The sequence below is a fragment of the Lepidochelys olivacea genome, assembly GCF_965140295.1.
Source record: "Lepidochelys olivacea isolate rLepOli2 genome assembly, chromosome: 9".
NCBI classification, from domain to species: Eukaryota; Metazoa; Chordata; order Testudines; family Cheloniidae; genus Lepidochelys; species Lepidochelys olivacea.
In genome coordinates this window covers 103,185,001-103,203,923 of record NC_140419.1, presented here as the reverse complement: position 1 = coordinate 103,203,923, position 18,923 = coordinate 103,185,001, and the positions used below count along the sequence as shown (strand labels likewise).

The following is an 18,923-nucleotide window of genomic DNA, read 5'->3' as shown; positions in this document are numbered from 1 at the left end:
CCAGGGTGGGAGTGCCCACACTTACCTTCCGAGTGGTGGGAGAGAGTGAGCAGACTGACACAGGAGGCGCCGATGCCGGAGCCAAAGACAGTGATTCGCAGGGGGTCCCCCCCGAAGAAGGCAATATTTTCACTGATCCAGCGCAGCGCCTGGATTTGATCCAGCAGCCCATAGTTCCCCTTGGCTGCCTGGTCCCCGGTGCTCAGGAATCCTGCGGCCAAATGGAACCCACTTAGGACACAGCAAACAGCCGGTCTCCTGACCTCCCACAATCCCCTCCAGCCCCAGCCAGCTTGGGAGCCCCTCTCAAACCTCTGGCTGCGAGCACTGTGGACAAGGCCGTGCAGCAAGCCTCTGGGATCTCCTTTGACTGTGAGCCTCAGGGCTGAGGCCAGAGACCCCCACTGTGAGCCCTGGGGCCCCCATCCCCTGCCAGCCCCTGGCATCTCCCCACTGAGAACCCCCAGGAACAGGCTCTGAATCTCTTGGGGCCTCCATCCCCGCTGTGAAATGGAGGTGCAGAGGAATGAGCCTGCGTGGGCACTCGGCTGAGCCATCCGCTCACTGAGAGCCTTGGGCACCATCAATAGAGTGACTCAGGCCCTGAGCCCTGTCCAGCACAGGCTGCAAGAAGCTGTCCTGCTGGGCTGACAAACCCAGGAGTCCCCCAGCCACCTCCCCATCACCCAACAGGGCATCATCTCTCTCTGCCTGCAGACACTCTCTCATACACGAGCCAGAGTCCCTGTGGCTTTCACTGCTCTAGCAGGGGGCGGCGGCTCACTTCCCCAGAGTGGTGGGGCTCAGCCATCTGCAGGCTCCCTACAGCCCAGGGGAGCCGTCAGCTTCTGCCCTCGGTGATTTCTTCAGGCCAAACCATTGGCTTGGGGCATTAGCGAAAGAAACAACCAGGCCCCATAGTCCCTGACTCCAGCACCAGCCCAGAGAGGCACCTGTGCTCAAGGGCTCCAAGCACAGAGCAGTATGACTGCTGGTCGTGGCAGGGCTCACCGGTCCAGCCCCTAGCCTTCACCAGACCTGCAGCAGCTGGCAGAGCCGACATTCCTCCATTCTGCAGAGCACCCGGGCTGAGCATCCTGCCATCAGCCTTCGAACGCCTCCCAGAACCCAGGGCGCTCGACCAGCACTGCTTTGGGGGCGGCTGCGGGAGGGGAGTGGAAAGCCCTCAGAAAGCCCCTGTTCACAGACAAGTTGGGCTGGGGCAGAGGGAGGGTTTGGGGCTCCAGGCATCAACGAGGGGGCTCCGGATGAACCTGGCCACAGGAGAGGATTCCCAACAAGGCAGCTTCTCTGCCCACCTCAGGAATGCTCCAGCCCAGGCTCTTGGAGCTGGGGCAGGGCAGGGGGGAAGCTGTTGCAGAGCTGGGAAGAGGTGCCTGGTGCCTGATTTTGAGAAGCCCATGTGTCCCTAGCCCCAGCAGATGTCAGTGTGAGCTCTGGGAATCATGCCCCAGGAGTCTCAGGTCAGCACACTTCTCCTAAGTGACTCCGTCCCACATCTGCAACTGGCCTGCCCTTGCCAATCCTCCCTCCACAGGACAATCTGTCAAGGGAAAGGTGGAAGAATACACACACTGCAGGGACCAAGCCCACAGGCTGCCCTGGGGGAGAGGGGCTAGACATGGCCGTGTCCATCTGCAGCGGCCAGCTCTGCATGGCTCCAGCGCTGGCAGGCCCACTGGCCATTGCCAGGAGCAGAGCTGTGCTCTGCAAGCACTGACATAGTCTGGGTCTGGGCTCTTCTGTGGTACACCGGAAGGGTAAGCCATCTGCCCTTCGAGAAAGTTCCCATCGATCTGTTTCCAGAGGCAGAATGGTTGGGACATGTCTCAAGGGGCGGCTCATTAGTGCTGGCCAGGCAGCTGCTGCTCCCAGCCTCCAGGGAGGAGGAGCTGGATAAACACATGTATTAATTATTTAACCACAGATCAATATTTGCTTTCAGCTGAGCCAGGCTGTGTAAATGAAACTAAACTCCTCAGCCCAGGGAGCCTCAGCACTCCCCTAGGGCCCAGCCGCAGGCATGTACAGAGCTGGCAGAGAGGTCAGGAATGGCAGCAGGAAGCAAGAAGGGCCAGCTAGAGGCCCCAAGACCACTCCCACCTTTCTCAGGTGATGCTAGCAGGACTGAACAGTCTCGATGACATCCTCATCCCTCTGCCCCAACCCTTCTGGCCATAACCTGACCCCTTCCTTGGGCCCCTTCCCTGAGCCACGGGGAGACATGAGGGCAGGGCTAGAGAGGCCTGGGCTGAGGTTCTACCCTCACCTCTGTGAGCAGACCAGGATCTGCAGCTAGAGGAACTGCAGGGGAAGGGCAGAGCACAGCCTCCAGCAGGGATACCAAACTGGCCTCCTCATGGAGCTTCTGACCCCACAGGGCGCAGCAGGACTTCCTTCCAGCCTGTCAGCTCCTCTCTGAGCAGGCCACTTCCCTTCCTAGGCCAGCCTGAGCAGAGTCCCCCTGGAGCTCTGCCCTCCCGCAACACCCCTGCCCTCGGGGCTCTGCCCTCTGCTCCCTTGCTCCCTGCCCTTGGGGCTCTGTCTCCCACACTCCTGCTCCCCCCACCTAACAAGAGATGAGTCCCTCAGGGCTCTGCCCCACACATCCTTGCCCCCCTTTCGCCCCCGCCTGGGAGCTGGCCCTGCTGCACCCATACCTAGCACACCCACGCGGTAGTTGAGGGTGATGACGATGACGTTGCCGTAGCTGGCCAGGATGCTGCCATCAATCATGTTCCCTGTGCCCTCCATGTAGGAGCCACCATGGATATAAACCATCACGGGCTTGGCCCCACTGTCGCGAATGTCTGAAAGAAGAGGAGGTTAAACACAGGACTCTGCCAGGAGGGGCGGACCCAGGGGAGGGGAACAAAACCAGCTGCCAGGACCTGCGGAGGGGTTGCGCTGCAGCCATGCCCACGCCAGCTAAGGCCTGGGCATCTCACCCAGAACAAACGGAGCCCAGCCCACCACAGGTCATGCAGTCACCTGCCCCCTGGGATTCCCAGAGACCTTACAGGCCCAACCCCCTCGGTGTCAGATCCTGGCACCACTTCTCTCACCAGGCCCACGGAGCCAGCTGCCCCAGGTGGGTCAGGGCTCTGCAGGCCACAGGCCCACTGAAAGGGATTCCTGGCCTGCCAGCCCAGGTGGTGCATTTCCCTGGAGATGGGATATTGCTGTACGTCACTCAGCACTGGGCCCATCCTGGGGCTCCTTCCCCAGCAGCCTGGCAGGGAGCGTCCTGCATGCACAGGGGCTGCAGGAGCCTGCAAACACCCCAGCTGCAGCAGGTTGGTGGCTAGCTGAGTCCTGGAAGCTGACATTGCTTTGGGAAGGAGGGGGGATGTGCAGGACCTGGGGCAGGTGGAGAGAGATCACAGCTCGCAGTTCTGACCTTGCCATGGAAGGCAGGAACCCCTCTGTCTCTTACCACGTCCTCCTAGCTCTACTCCCAGTGCCCAGACACACCATGGTAATGAGGGGCAGATAGACTGACCAGAGGGGCACAGGGAATGGGGGAGATGGAGGAGCAGGGAATGAGGGGAATACAGGAGAGTGGGGGCTGGACTAGGTCCTGTGGAATGGAATGCCAATGGAGGGGGTGCTGGAGAGTGAGGGGTCATGGGGGGAGGAGTGCTACATGATATGGGGATATGGGGGATGGGAGGCAACAGGTGCCCTCTCTTCTGTCTGTGAACATCTCAACGGAAGGTCCTGCTGCACCCCAGCCCTACCCCTGGCATGCCTGCCAGAGGAGTGGGCACTGGAGTCCCTCCGTCTCTGGCTACAGACCTCACGCTCCTTATGCTTGGCCTCAGCATCTCTCTCGCTCTCCTCAGCAGGCGCTGGGGGTCCAGCACAGGTAGGTCAGCCCTTTGCTGACTCCTGCCCTGTTTTCTGTCTCCCGAGGCAATGCCTGAAAGGGCCAGTGCCGGCCACTGGCAATACTTTTGCACTGGCTGAGCAGAGGCACACAGCCATGTTACAGGTGCTCCTCTGCCGCCTGGCCTAGCCCTCTGACCACAGCATCCCCTGAGGCTGGGACCCACTTCTCTATAACTGCTCATTCGCCTAGCTCCCCTTGCTCTCCCTGCTGAGTGCCAGCAGCCGAGAGCCCCTGCAGACACACAGTGATCCCAGGCCAGGCAGGCTCAATTCTGAGCAAGACAAACCTTCCAGCACCCTCAGCAGGACAGGGGCCCACAGGGTAGTGAGACACGGGCAGCGGCACTGGTTGGCCATGGACCCCACTGGGCTACCATGCATGCATTGGGCCTGGGGCTTTGGTCTCTCCTTTGGATGGCTGCCCTGGTGAAAGAGATGACTTTTCATACCCCAGGCTGGCAGCACACAAACAGGGCAGCATCACCCCAGGCCAGACGGTTGACGGGGCTCAGACGGGTCTGCTAACCTCAGCTCTGAGTTCTCTGTGGAACCAAGCTGACTGCTGCCCCAGACACCAACAAGCGAGACCTTCCCAGCACTCCTGACAGATACAGGGGCATCTGGTCCTTCCTCACCCCCATCTTCCCAGGGGAACCTGGGGAAGTCATGGCCCTTCTCCCTAGAAGGGGCCTACAGGTCAGTGTGCCTGTGAGAAGAGCATCTCCTGAGGCTACAAGCAGAGCCCACCTATTAGCCCTCTACATGTGGCCATAAGTGTCCCCTCTCTGCAGGCCCAGCGACTCCCAAATGCCTCAAACTCTCTGGTTGGCTGGTGCTGAATCCCCTTTGAGCAGGCAGAGGCTGGGCAGGGCTTTCCCCAGAGGGAAGTTCTCAGGCTTTCAGCCTTGACTTGGGAATGCATTTGGTATCTAGCTTAGTCTCTTGCCAAGGAATTTACCGTCCCCCTTCACCACACTCCTCGCTGAACCCATCCCCACACACCATGCTGGGCAGGATGAGGACATCCACTCCATTGTACAACTGGAGGCTGGGGCCAGGAGCGGCCCACAGTCACGCAGAGAGCCTGCAGCACAACCAGCCTTGAAGCCAGGACTCCTGAGTCCCAAGGTGGCTCCTTAACCACTAGACAAAACAGCCCTCCTCTGATGCTGTGATTTGCTTTTGTCAGACACACAAACCTCTCAAGCCCTGACCAAAGGCTGGGGAGACAGCAGCATACAGGAAATGGCCACTGAGGCTCCCAGCCCGAGCTCCAGTTGTTGGAATGGCCTTTTGGTGGTTGCAGCTGGAGTCAGAACGCTGAGGGGAAAGCCCAGAACTACCACCAAAGCAGCGTGTCCACAGCCTGTCAGGTTCATTGGGGGTGGTTTAATTATACCGAGGGACGAGCACTCTTCCAGTGGTATAGAGGGGCTACACAGGAGACCTTACAGCGGTGCAGCTGTAAGGTCCGTAGTATAGACGTAGCCTAAGGGGATTGTCTGTGACTCCATGGTAAGACTGTTATAGTGATCCAGGGGTTCACATTTGTTACTGGCTTGGTGAAATCTAATTATAGAACATACTGCCAGTTTGGGGTGTCTGTCCTGTTTTTGACAGTCTGCCCTGAGGTAAGCACTTGTGGCCATGAGCCACTTCAGACAGCTTGACAAGCATGACTTCCAGAAAAGCACCCTGTCTGGATCTGAAGACATCAAGAGATGGAGAATCCCCATTCCCTCTGGGAGTTTGTTTCAGTGGTTAATCACCCTTGCTGTTACAAATCTCCAGGGCCAGATTAACTCTCCTGTGGGTCTGGGGCTATTAGATTTTATGGGGCCCCTGTATACAAGTCTGTTTCCTGGGAGGGAGTTTGGTGCAGGATGGGACTGGGGCAGAGGACTGGGATGCAGGAGAGGGTGCGAGGTGCAGGCTCCGGCTGGGAGGTGCTTACCATGGGCGGCTCCTGGCCGGCAGCGCAGCAGGGCTCAGGCAGGCTGCCTGCCCTAGCCCCATGTTGCTCCTGGCAGCGGCTGGCTCCTAGCACATCTCTGCAGCTCCTGGGCGGAGGGGGACAGCATGTCTCTGTGTGCTGCCCGCGCCTGCAAGCACCGCCCCCAGCCAATGGGAGCTGTGAGGACAGTGCTGGGGGCGAGGGCAGTGTGCAGAGCCACCTCCCCCCTTGCCAGGGGCCATAGAAACATGCAAGCAGCCAGCCGCTTCTGGGAGTGGCATGGGGCCACAGCATGCAGGCAGCCTGCCTGAGCATCTCGCTGCTCTGCGGGACTTTTAGCAGCCCAGAGTTGGAGATCGCTGCCTGTGATTTATTTTTGCAGGGCCCCCCCTTGAACCCAGGCCCTGGGCTGCAGCCCCTAAATCCCTGCCTTAATCCAGCCCTGCAAATCTCTGCTTAATTTCTAATTTGAATTTATCTAGCTTCAGTTTCCAGGCACTGGGAAGGATTAGATTCTTTGTCAGTAAATGTTGATAAGTGTCGATTTCACCATGCACACACAAACTAGTGGAAAGATATTTCCATTGATAATTAACAACATTTACTGATAGGCAAAGTAAGAAAAATGCTGCTTCAGAAATTACTAATTTGATTGAAAAGTATTTACTTAGCATAATTGACATGTGATGTTGACAATATGTGTTTTAACAATTATAAAGCTTTAACTTTTGAAATCTCAATGTTTACTGTCATTTAATTATTGTCTGACACCCCCATAATTTTCTATGACTATGAACATTTAAAATGATAAAAAATCTTTAAAAATACTTAAAACCCAGAATTTTGTGCACTCTGAAAATTTTAAAATCAATACAAATCTAACAAATGCTTAGAAATAAACATTGCTATTCTCCATTAGAAATTATCAAAAACTTTAATTAGGCTTGGCAGAATTCAATTTTACAAACCCTTTAGAACGCACTATTTCTCCCTGGGAAGGAATTTATATGCTGTGATCAAATCACCTCTCAGTCCTCCTTTTGATGGGCTAAAAAGATGGAGCTCTTAAGTTCTCTCACTGTCAGGCATTTTCTGCAGCCCTCAAATAATTTTTGTGCCTCTTTTCTACACCCTCTCCAATTCTGGACTACTGCAGGGTCAGAACAGCCCCTGGTGTGTAACTTAGAGCAACCCTGGGGCTGCTCTAAGTTACTGCAGCTTGCTCAGTTGCTACCTGTCACTTGTGGCACAAGCAACTATGGCCACAGCAGCATAGGCTACACCTCCCAGCCCAGCCCAGTCCTTAGGCTGAAGCTCGCCAAATGCATCGGGGGCACCAAGGGGATTCTCACTTGGCTTTTACAAGTAGCTTACAGTCCCTGGTCACTGTCAGAGCAGCGTACCTGTTGGTGCTGAAGGCAGAACCCTCTCCTGCTGTGTCACCAGGTGGCAGCAAGCCCCGCGACTGCACCTGGGGTGGAGAATTCTTTGAGGCAACTACAGGGAGGAGTTGCTACACAGAGCATCTGGACATTGTCCTGTGGGTGGGCCACACAAGGTGGAAAGGCTACACGTTCTGGACCCTTTCTTATTTAAATCCCTCAGACTGGGTCCCTCTTCAGACCTTTCGCATCTCAGCCCTGGCGGAGCTAATGCCTCTGGCAGCAGCATTCTCAGCACAGCGGTTTTTCAGTCCTGCACATGGGACTGTCATCACCAAGCCACTTACCCCCTGGTGCCTTAGTGTAGCTAAGCCAGTGCAGCATGGGAGACGTTGTGACACAAAAGGGGAAGCTGCTTTCTGCCCCCCCCCATCTAAGCACCCATGTGTACATACATAGACACCCCCATTCCCAAATGCCACAGCTGCAGTGAGGAGGCTGAGGGCCACACAGTGCCAGAGAATGTGCAATCCTCAACATTGCGTCCGCCAAGGATATTGCCAATGAGGTGAATTTATCACAGTGATGTGCACTGAAGACAAACACCAATTTAGGTCACAGTACAAGGGGTTCTGGGATGGGGCAGGGATCACAGAGGCAAAAGGCTGCAGATGGAAAGACAGGCTGGTTTTGCCAGGTTAAATTCCATCTGCCAGAAGGGTGCCCAGAATGCCATAGGACTCTCACAATTCACCAGTTTCCACTGACATCAATTTACAGCTGTGTCCTCTGTAAACTTCCCCACCTGCCAACATGATAGGCCAGTTGCCTTTTATACTGAGTACCAGCCAACTTTGCAGCTTCCTTAGGCCTGATCTACATTCCAAGTTGCTCCGGATTAAAATCACATCTTCAGTTAAAGTGATACAAGACCATACCTGGATGCTGGGAATTCAGTTTAAACCTGGCTTGTATCAATAGGGAATCGAGTGAAGTTAAATGGATACAAGCCAGGTTTAAACTGAATTCAGAGCATCCAGACAGGGTGTTGGACCAGTGTGACTCAGTCAGCTTAAAAGCCCATCTTCAGTTATGCTGCTGCAACTGTGTAGGGCAAGGCGTTGGCCTCTGGGCACAGCAAGGTCCTTGCTGATCTGCAAATTTTGGGGCCTATTGTTTACTCCCACTTGCTCCACCCTCGTTTTTGTTTTCACTGCCAGCAATCTGGGCTCTTTGTGATTCAGGGGGAGACACCTCCTTGCACTAGCTCCTCCAGGCAGGAAAGGACCACAACCCCCCCTTTCTGCACCTTCCAGGGACTGAGGCGCCCCAGGGGGAACCCTACTCCATGGTTACTGGCAACTGCACATGGAACCAAGAGCATTACAGAGACTTGAAGGCAGCAGCGGCAGAGGCCATGCCTAAGCCATCCATGTACCAGGCTCTGCTGCCTCAGCTAGCCACATGCCCCCCTTCCGGAGGGCACTGCCCAGTGCAGGAGGTAGGACTGTCCATGTAGCAGCCTGCTGGGAGTCACACCTGCCCTCTAGGGTGTGGAAAAACAGCTCCTGTCTCTGACAGGAGAGATGCAGAGTGGGAAAGGACTGGAAGGGTGCTCCCCTAATGCAGACCTCCCCACTATAGCCAGACAGCTATATGGAATTGAGTATTTCCCAGCGCCCTGGGGCTTGAGCCCAACTTGAGGCACCAGGGCTCCCGGGGGTTTGAAAATATTTAATGGAGCTCTGCTCCAGCTGATTTTAAGCCCTGAATCCACAAGACCAAGCGCAGCGTAGAGGCTCAGAGCTGAGAGGGCAAAGATGGAAAATCCCAGCACCACATTTCTTTCTCTAAATCTCACAACTTTTGGGGGGCTGGCTTGTGACTCCTGACCATCTGGGGTTGGCCATCTCCTCCTGGTCTCACACACCAGACCTCCAGAGTGGCGTGTGGCTTGACCCCATGAATGCGTGAGTGTTCATCAGGGACCCTGGTGGACCCAGGGAGCAGCCATGGGCCCTGAGAGGGTGAGAGAACCTGGCTATGCCCTGATGTGACTGCTGGGAGCAGGCTCCCCCTTTCCTTCCTAGGCTTGTCTGAGGCTCTGGCCAGGAGCTGAGCAAGGCCAGCCCTGACAATGCTGTCTCACTACCAGGGGGGTATCGGGACACACAGAGAGGGGCAAATGACTGGCCTTTCGTACCAGCCAAGGGAGGCTCCAGCAGGCAGGGCCACATCCTCCTCCATGTGTCTCTGGTCTCTAGTACACCTAGATACAAACTCCAGAGCCCACATCCGCCCCACTCTCCACCACCATCCCCCTGGTGTCTTGGGATCACCCTTCCCACCCAGTTGCTGCCAGCCCAGTCGTTTCCCTGTCCAGCTCTATGCCTTGGTGATCTCCCATCTAGCCTGCTGTGCTGCTCTCCAGCCCCACTCTGACCTTGCAACCCTTGAGCCTGCCCAGACACTGCTCCCACCACAGCAAACTCCAGCTGCTCCTTCTCTGAGGCGCTGAACAGCTCTGGCCACGCAGCTGTTGCCTCCTGCTGCTGCCAGATGAACAGAGAAAGGGCCTCTTAGGCTGAGCAGCTGGAAACCACTGCCTTAGCACCCCCCCAGGAACAGCCCTGCACTCCTTGCCTGGGGGACAGTGTTGGCTGGGAATCGACCCCTGCGGGGCAGGCTGGGAGCCCCGTGGCCACCACATTGAACATGAATGTACCACAGGGAACCCTGCACTGGCAGAGATCGAACTGGTCTTCTCTGCCTCTAGATTCTGAGCCTCGCTGATTCCTTAGTCCAGGCCTGCTCCATCTGAGACATCAGCACCCCATGTTCCAGGGACTTGATACCAGGGTGCTGGCACGATACAAAGCATCTGGTGCGCACCCGACCCCCTGGCCAATCATCACATGCACTGCCCCAGCAGCAGAAAGCATGCCTGGCCCTGGGTGGCTGCTGCCCATGGCTCCACCTCCAGCCGTGGGCTTAACTTGGGGAATTCTTGCCTATTCCTTTGTGGTGGATCTAATGTTTAGCCACCCAAATGCCAAGGTCATTAACTCACAGTTAATCAGGCTGCCATCGCAATGACCACCACCTGCCACAGGGCAGCACCACTTCTCCCAGTGCCCCCTGCTGACTCAAATCAGCTGCACCCTCCCATACTGTCCAGGCCCCAGTTCTGCAATGGACATGGCAGGCAAAATCAGATACTCCTCTCCACTCTGCTGAGAAAAGCCACCTGCCAAGGCTGATCTGTCCCTGGCCACACAGAGCCCAGCTCCCCAAGAGGGGTGGCCAAGCCACTGAAGTAATGCTTGCCTTCCCTCCCGTTCCCACAGCCAGGCCCTCGTGAGACCAGTTGCCAAATTCACCAGCTCATTGTGACAGCGTGCAGACAGTGCCCCAGTTCGCTCCTGCCAGACAGCCCCATCCAGCGCTGGCATGTTCACTCTCTCACCCACATGCTCTGCCATACCCTCAACAAGCAGCACAGCATGCCTGTCCTCACCCACGCCTGGACAGTATGAGAGCTGCTGTCCTCCTCGAATCCACTCACATGGGGCTTGGGCCCAGAGCTGGCAAGTTACTGACTCACGAGCAGAGTGCTGTGAAATGCATGGTTGCCCTTAACAGCAACTGTGCAGCAAGCACAACCAGGTATTTAAAGCAGAAGATCATACACCCAAATGGGGGACTTCTGTCCCCCTCAAATCTAACCCGCTGAGCTAGCCTGGGTGACGTTAACCGGACACTACGGCACAGCCTGCAACAGAACGCTCAGGGCTACTCTCTGCAGGTCCAGTTGCCCTTCACTGGACAGGTGACGGGCACCCCTGCTCCTAAATGAAGATGCTAACCCTGGAGAGAAAGCAGAGGCCAGTAAAGTGACAGTGCTCTCTTCTGCAGGTCTCCAGAGCTCCTGACAGCTCTGTGCTCAGCATCTTGCCTTCATCCATATTTCCAGTTTCCTCTGCACCTGCAGTGGGGAGTGGCAGTGGCAGAGTGCACGCGAGTGGACACATGAGAGAGAGAGAGCGAGAGAGAGAGTGAGCCGGACTAGACTCTAGATAGCAAATCCGGACATGGGTTAAAGCAGGCCTGGACTGCGTTCTGCCATATGCATGCTCCCTGCAAGCCAGTGGGGCCCCAGAGGGAATTGCACGGGACACAAGGGGATGAGGTCAGGTGTTGCCTGCTCTGACACTGTGCACGGTGGGGAGAAGGGAGGTTGGGATGGCAGCATGGGGGTGGAGCCAGAAAGGAAAGTCTCTTCATTGACACAGTAAGTCTGAGGTTCAGCGAGAACGGAGGCTGGAGGTGAAATGTGACTGGGTGTGGGGTGAAATCGACCCAGGCACCCTTTGGCTCCTCTCTTGTTCACATGTCGCCATGCTTCCTTAGAGCCTTTTGCTCACACAGAGGCAGACTGGGCAGCCAGCAAACTCCTTCTAAAGCAAAACCCCCTGAGCTTCCCTCAAAGGAAAGGTATGAGCGCCCCTGCACAGCCGGTCACCCCACCTGGCCACCCCGTGCAACTGCTCAGCCCAAGGAAACAAAGACACAGACAGACAGGGCTCCCTGAAAATGGCAGAGAATGGAAAGCAAACGGATTTGCTTTGCGTGTCATGCAGCAGCAGCAGCCTCGAGCACAGAAATACCTTCATCTTCATCCCCGTCATTATCCGCTAAGTCCTCGCCCTGTTTCTTAGCGCTGGCTCCTAGGGACCAAACACGAGGAGACAGAACAAAAAAGAAAAACAAAAAACAAAAACAAAAGAGAATTCAAAAATAGCATGATAGCAGAGAAGGAGGCCAGGCCCACAGCACCACCTGGCTACTCACACCGCATCTCTCCATGGGCTCGGCCAGTGCGGCTGGCCAAGCACAGCCACAGTTCAGAGCAGACAGGGACTGCCTCTCCAGGCTGCCGGCCCCCGCCCACTGAAGTCTTCCCTGGGAACATGTGCTCCTTGGTCTGGGGCCCAGGAGAGGGAGAGAACAGGCCTCTTTAAGCAGGACAGCAGATGAGCTTGTGTGCCCTCCTGCCTTCCCCGCTACATCCTCAGCCTCCCCGTGGCCCACACTTTGCAACTGATTCTTGGACTGATTTGGGGTAAGCTCTGTGCCCTGCCCATCGGCAGAAAGCCAGTAACACTAACTCATCATCTTGGTTCCACTAAACCGGTGCCAGTTAGTTTGTAGCCCAGGCCTGACTCTCAAACACCTCTGCCTCCCTTTTCTCTCCCCATCAACCCCTCACCATCCCAGGGGTGTGCATGCTGCTCGGTGGAAGGGGCTGCTCTCCTGCTGGCACTGGGTGGCACCCCCTTATTTTCACTGTACTGCAGGCAGGGTTTGAAGCTGAAGCTCTGTCCTTTCACATCAAACCAATTACAGGCACAGTCAGCCACGAACGCCCAAAGCTGCCAAGAAGTCTGTATGCCATCAAACCCCAGAGACATTGAGACCCCAAGACAGTGTGTGCCCTGAGCTTTGCTTCCCTGGACTGTAATAATGCGAACAGGCATAGATCTGAAACTTGCAAGGGCTGAAAAACTGGCTGAAGGATGTAAACAGAGGGCAGCGGATGGCATGGGGGAAACAGCTGCCAGGAGGACTCCAGTTAGACTGGCCTGATTTAGCATGTTAGCGATCACAGACACAGTGGTGAGCAATATGTGGGTGACATTCCCAGGTGACACTAAATTGAGAGAAAGCCAGAACCTCTGGGAGACCAGAAGCATGATCTAAAGGGGTCAGAGAGGCTGGAAAACCCGAGCACGAAATAACAGAATGGGATTCCGCTGAGAGAAATGCGGTTAGTGGGTCTGGGAGAAAATAACCTAAAAACTTCCCCAGTGGGAAGGGCAAACTGTAGATACAGCAGAAAGGAATGACAGGAGTAGGGAATTAAGAGTGTTATGGAAACAAAGGGCAGGGCAGTTCTGTGCTGCAAATGGAAAGCATGGCCCAGCCCATGAAGTGGGAGCCCCTCTCTATCCCTCTCTGGAGAGACACCCCCCAGGATCCTGTGCTCACCTTCCAAGCCCAGAGGCCTTCATTCCACAAGCTGGGAAGGAACGGCCCTTCTGTGCATAGTTTTGGTGAGGTCACATAATCTACTAGATGCCCCAAAAGCCACAATTTCATAATTGAGGAAGAAGGACATAGTGGTTAAAAACCTATCCTGGCTCAGAGGGGAAGTGATGGCAGCTATAAATATATATATAACAAATGGAAGAAAGTGGAAGTCAATAGTAATGAATATAAATCAAAAGCTAGGAACTGTAGAAAACTCATAAGGGAAGCCAAGGGACACAGTGAGAAATCTATGGGCAATAGAATTAAGGACAATAAGAAGGAATCTAAGTATATTAGGAACAAAAAGAATCCTGACAATGGCATTGGTCTACTACTAGATGGAAATGATATAATTACCAATAATAATGCAGAACAGGCAGAAGTATTCAATAAATAATTCAAGAATAATTAAATTAATAGAGGTAAATGGTAAAGGGGATGTAATGCAACATGGGTTTACCAAAAATAAATCACACCAGACTAACCTGATTTCCTCCTCTGAAAAAAATCACTGATTTTTTAGATAAGGGAAGGGCAGGAAATCTAATATACTTGGACTCCCGTAAAGCATTTAACATGGTACCACATGGGAAATAATTAGTGCAGTTAAGGAAGATGGGATCAGTACAAGCATTGTAAGTTGAATAAGGAATTGGCTAAAGGTGAGAAGGCAATGGGTTGTGCTGAAAACTGAATTATCAGCCTGGAGGGACAGTATTAGTGGGAGTCCCTCCAGGATACATCTTGGCACCAATATTATTCAATGTTTTTATTAACAACCTTGGCAAAAAAAGTGGGACTCCGCTGATGAAATTTGCTGATGATAGAAAATTGGGAGGCACCATCAATACAGAGGAAGATCGGAATAATATACAGGAAAAGCTGGATGACCTTGAAGACTGGAATGACAGAAATGGGATGAAATTAAATAGTACAAAATCCAAGGTCACACACTTAGGGTCTAATAGGAATTTATGCTACAAACTGGGGGCTCATCCATTGGAAGTAACAGAGGAGGAGAGGGACCCTTGTGTGTGGACTGATTACAGATGACTATGAGCCATCAATGAGCTGCATTCAAGAGTTTCAAAGAGCTGGCTGAGGAGCTTGCTGGCCTGTTAATGATTTTGAATAAATCTTGGAACACAGGGAAAGTCCCAGAAGACTCACAGAAAGCTAACATTGTGCCAATAATTAAAAAGGGTAAACAGGATGATCCGGGTAGTTACAGGTCTGTCAGCCTGACATCAATCCTGGGCAAGATAATGGAGTGGCTGATGCAGGACTTGATTAATGAAGAATTAAAGGAGAGTAATATAATCAATGCCAATCAACATGGGTTTCTAGAAAATAGAGCCTGTCAAACTAACTTGGTATCTTTTTTGATGAGATTACAAGTTTGACTGATAAAGGTAAGTGTTAATGTAATATGCGTAGACTTCTGTAAGGCATTTGACTTGGTATCACATGACATGGTGATTAAAATATTAAATCAATATAAAATTAAAATGGCACACATGCAACTGATTAAAAGCTGGTTAACTAATAGGTGTCAATGTAATTATAAAAGATGGTTACTTACCTTTATTGTAACTGTTGTTGTTCTAGATGTGGATGCAGACACGTATTTCATTCAGGAGAGGGCACACCCAACACACCAAAGTTGGAGATTTTGCCTAGCAACACTTATGCCCCATCCCACATATATACCCAGGGGAGAGGCTAAGGCCAGCACTCTGTTCCTTCACACCAAAACCCCAGGTTGGAGTCTTCAATGCAGAGGGGTGGAGGGTGGGTCGCAGAATACATGTCTGCACCCACATCTCAAAGGACAACAGTTACAATATAAGTAGGTAACCGTCTTTTCAAGTTTGTACAGGAAAACACACATAAACTGGTGAATATCCTCCAGCCATCGCAGGGATCTGCCCCAGGTCTGGTTCCAGTCACTATCTTCACAAATGATTTGAATAATGGCACACAGAGTACACTTAAATAAGACTCTGATTCCACAAGCAGTTCCAGCAGGTGATGGGCTCAGAGTCTATTTAAACTGTGAAAGCCGAACTGTCTTCTCAAAGTTTGCATCCCTTCTCAGTGCCGTGATGATAGCATAATGTTTAGTGAAGGTATGCAAGGAGTACCATATTCCAGCCCTGCAGATATCCACCACGGAGACATCCCTAAGGAATGCATCCGGTGTCGCTTGAGCTCTTGTCGAATGAGCCCGCAATGACTGCAGAGGTATCAACCAAGCCAGTGTAGAAGGTGTGGTAATGCAGGCAGTTATCCACCTGGAAATGGTCTGAGTAGCAACTGGTTGTCCCTCCAACCACTCAGCGAAGGACAGAGCCAAGGTGACGAACAAAACGGCTCAGTTCTTTCTAACTAAGATGCTAAGCACCAGCTCACATCTGAGCTATATAGCTGCTACTCCTCTGAGCTCGAATGTGCTTTGGGAAAAAATATAGGTAAGTAAATAACCTGACTGGGCAAAAATGTTGGGTGTGGCCTTAAAGCCTCCTTGAAGGCTTGAGTGTACAGAGAATCTGCCATTAAGGGTTGCAGTTCGCTAACTCTTCTTGGGGGTGGAATGGCGCCTTTTGAGAGAGGAGAGCCCATGAATATGTTGAATGGCAGACCCATCAGTGCCCCACGACCATATTAAGGTCCCACAATGGTGCTCTTACCTTCACTGGTGGAAAATGACAGATAATCCCTTTGAAAAACCTCACCATTATACGTTTTGAGAATACCAAGTTTCCATGAATGGGAAGGTGGAAAGCTGAGATCGCCACCAAGTAAACCCTCCGGGAGCTCAGAGTGAGACCTGAAGATTTCAAATGCAACAAATAAACCAAAATGTCCTGAATCCCTGCTAAATGCAGTACTTCGCATTTGTCTTTATTGAATTTCATCCTATTTATTTCAAACCACTTCTCCAGTTTGTCAAGCTCATTTTGAATTCTAATCCTGTCCTTCCATGCGCTTGCAACCCCCAGCCCCAGCTTGGTATTAGCTGCAAACTTTGTAAGTGTACTCTGTGCCATATCCAAGTCATTTATGAACAGAACTGGACCCAGAACAGGTCCTTGGCTGAAGGATATCCACCAATTTATGGGTGTTTTCCTATACAAACTTAGCCTGAATCTCTAAGGCCAATGCCATGCGCCTGAGCAGGTCCTGATATGAACTGAAGTCTTCTGGTTCCAGAGAGGATGACTAGGGTATTGCTGCATTATCTGGTGACGAAGAGGAAGACGTAGCTGGGAACAACAGAATCCCTTGAGGAATGACAGCTGACTGTCGTAAAGGTTCAGGATGCTTCTTCGCAGAGGGAGCCCGCTAGTGGTTCCGGCAGGGAGTGCACTGAAGACATAGGTGATCTCCCCTACGGTGAGCAGGTGACCATGATTTTGCTGAATGAGGGAATACCCTGGGATTCCATGGAGGTCACTGTGGATGAGGATAGTGCATCAGCACCCAGAAAGAACTAGGCCAGTGTCCCATGTCTCTATTGCAGGAATGGTACCAATCCTGTCATTGACTATGATTTTCGCTGTGTCTTGACAATCTTCAAAAGCAAAATGGGGAAGGGGAGGGAGATGCCTCTAAGCTCATATTTGAGGATCCCTCCAAATAGTTGATGGACATCATTGATAAAAACGTCCAGCATTATCCTTGGCCCAGCCCAATGGTGCCATCGGCACTGAGTGAACAGTCAATATTATCTTGGATACTGGTACCAGCCTCGATCTCATACTCGGTACCAATGCTTCTTTTGGGAACCTAAATGAAGCTGGTCCCAGGCCAGCGATGCAGGCTGCGTCGCAGTGAGCATCAGTAGTGAAGAGTCTCTGCGTGTGCCCAAAGTGCCAAGCAGGAAGTCGACAGCTCCCCTAACCGAGGGTAAACCACAGTGCACATGATGGTGTTGGCAACAACAATAAGTTTGCTACCAAACCAGGTGGAGCCCAGGATGCCAAGTGTAGTCGGATGCCCAGGATGCCAGTGTAGTCAGCTGGTCCTGAATGAGTGGTGAGTCAGGGATAAGACAGGCACAGCAAATCTGCTGTTGGGGTGTAGACTGACAGTGCCACCGTCTCTGCCAAGGGTACTGGACTTAATGGGAACCCAATGAGTCAATGGTATAGGTTTTCCCTGCTCATTACCGGAAAGCACGTAACCTGAGCACTGGGGAACTCTGGTGCTGGTCCGTATTTTTCTTAAACAGGGAAGACGAGTCTCCTCTACCTCTGGAATGGCCCTGGTCTATTTTATGTGTTCTTTTTCTCAGGGGGCCCAATGAAGGGAAGCAGTCTCTTCGGGGCGAGTAATCCCAGCTTGGTTGAGAAGTCCCATATTGTACTAGCTCCAGTGCTCTTTGAGGTGCCGGACTCTCGACAGCAGTCCTCAGGGCTGAGAAAGGCCTCATGGCCAGATTGAGAAGGTGCTGCTTCAATCGTAAGTCTCTAACCATTCAAGTCCTCTTTTTAAAGGACTGAAAAATAGAACACCTTTCCTTAACGTGTCCTTCTCCATGACATCCAGTGTGGGGATAGCCACCCCAGATGAAGGGCAATGTTTAAACCCCAGGGAGGAGGAGAAACTAGTCAATTACTACTATCACTATCTAACTGCGGCTACTAACTATAACTATACTATCACTATATACAAGAAAATCACAAAAAGCTGTGAAGACAAGTGTAGGGAAAGATCACACTAAGCACTCCAGCACGGGCAGTGAGATGGAACTGAGGGAGGTCAGGGAAGCACTGCCCTTATATAGCCAAGGGAGGGGCATGAGCATACCACATGGGTGCTGCTGGGCAAAATCCTCTGACTTTGGTGCACTGGGCGTACGCACAGCTGAATGGAATACAAGTTCGCAACCACTCAAAGAAGAAACAGGGAATCATCATCAAGCAGGTGCACTTTCAGTGGATCCTGCAGGTATCAGTTCTTGGCCCTTCACTAATTAACATTTTTATCAATGACCTGAAAGAGAACGTAAAGTCATCACTGAAAGTTTGCAGATGACACAAGAACTGGGGAAATGATAAATAATGAAGAGGATAGGTCACTGATAAAAAGCGATCTGGATTGCTTGGTATACTAGATGCAAGCAAACAATATTCATTTTAATATGGCTAAATGTAAACCTATACATCTCAGAATGTAGACCATAATTACTGGATGGAGGACTCTATCCTGGGAAGCAGTGATTCCGAAAAAGATTTGGGAGTCATGGTTAATAATCAACCATGATAATGAGCTCCTAGTGAGCCACTGTGGCCAAAAGGGCTAATGGGAACTTCGCATGCATAAACAGGGAAATCTCAAGTCGGGGAGAGGTTGTTTTACCTCTGTATTTGGCACTGGTGTGACTGCTACTGGAATATTGTGTCCAGTTCTGGTACCCACAATCCAAGAAGGATGTTGATAAATTAGAGTGGGATCACAGAAGAGCCCTGAGAATGACTGAAGGATTAAAACATCCCTTATAGCAATAGATTCAATGAGCTCAGTCTATTTAGCTTAACAAAGAGAAGGTCAAGGGGTGACTTGATTACAGTCTACAAATA

The 18,923-nt window shown here is 52.4% G+C and overlaps 1 protein-coding gene across 10 annotated transcripts in view; it reads right to left on the bottom strand.

The window, feature by feature from the left end:
- The window catches only part of NLGN3 (neuroligin 3), a 133,338-nt gene that overhangs the window by 39,238 nt on the left and 75,177 nt on the right, over positions 1-18,923 (bottom strand). For 5 of the 10 annotated variants that reach the window (XR_014712976.1, XR_014712977.1, XM_084639119.1 and 2 more), the window contains 3 exons: positions 11,916-11,975; positions 2,682-2,831; positions 26-211 (listed from right to left, as the gene is read on the bottom strand). The exons of 1 other annotated variant lie outside the window; for it this stretch is intronic. Coding sequence is in view for 7 of the 9 variants with exons in the window: in XM_084639119.1 (XP_084495245.1) it covers positions 26-211; positions 2,682-2,831; positions 11,916-11,975 (396 nt within the window). In the remaining 2 variants the exon portion in view is untranslated. Of the gene's footprint in view, positions 1-25; positions 212-2,681; positions 2,832-5,866; positions 6,379-11,114; positions 11,850-11,915; positions 11,976-18,923 lie in introns of those variants that run through there. 4 more of the 10 variants (XM_084639121.1, XM_084639118.1, XM_084639123.1 and 1 more) reach the window with 3 other exon arrangements.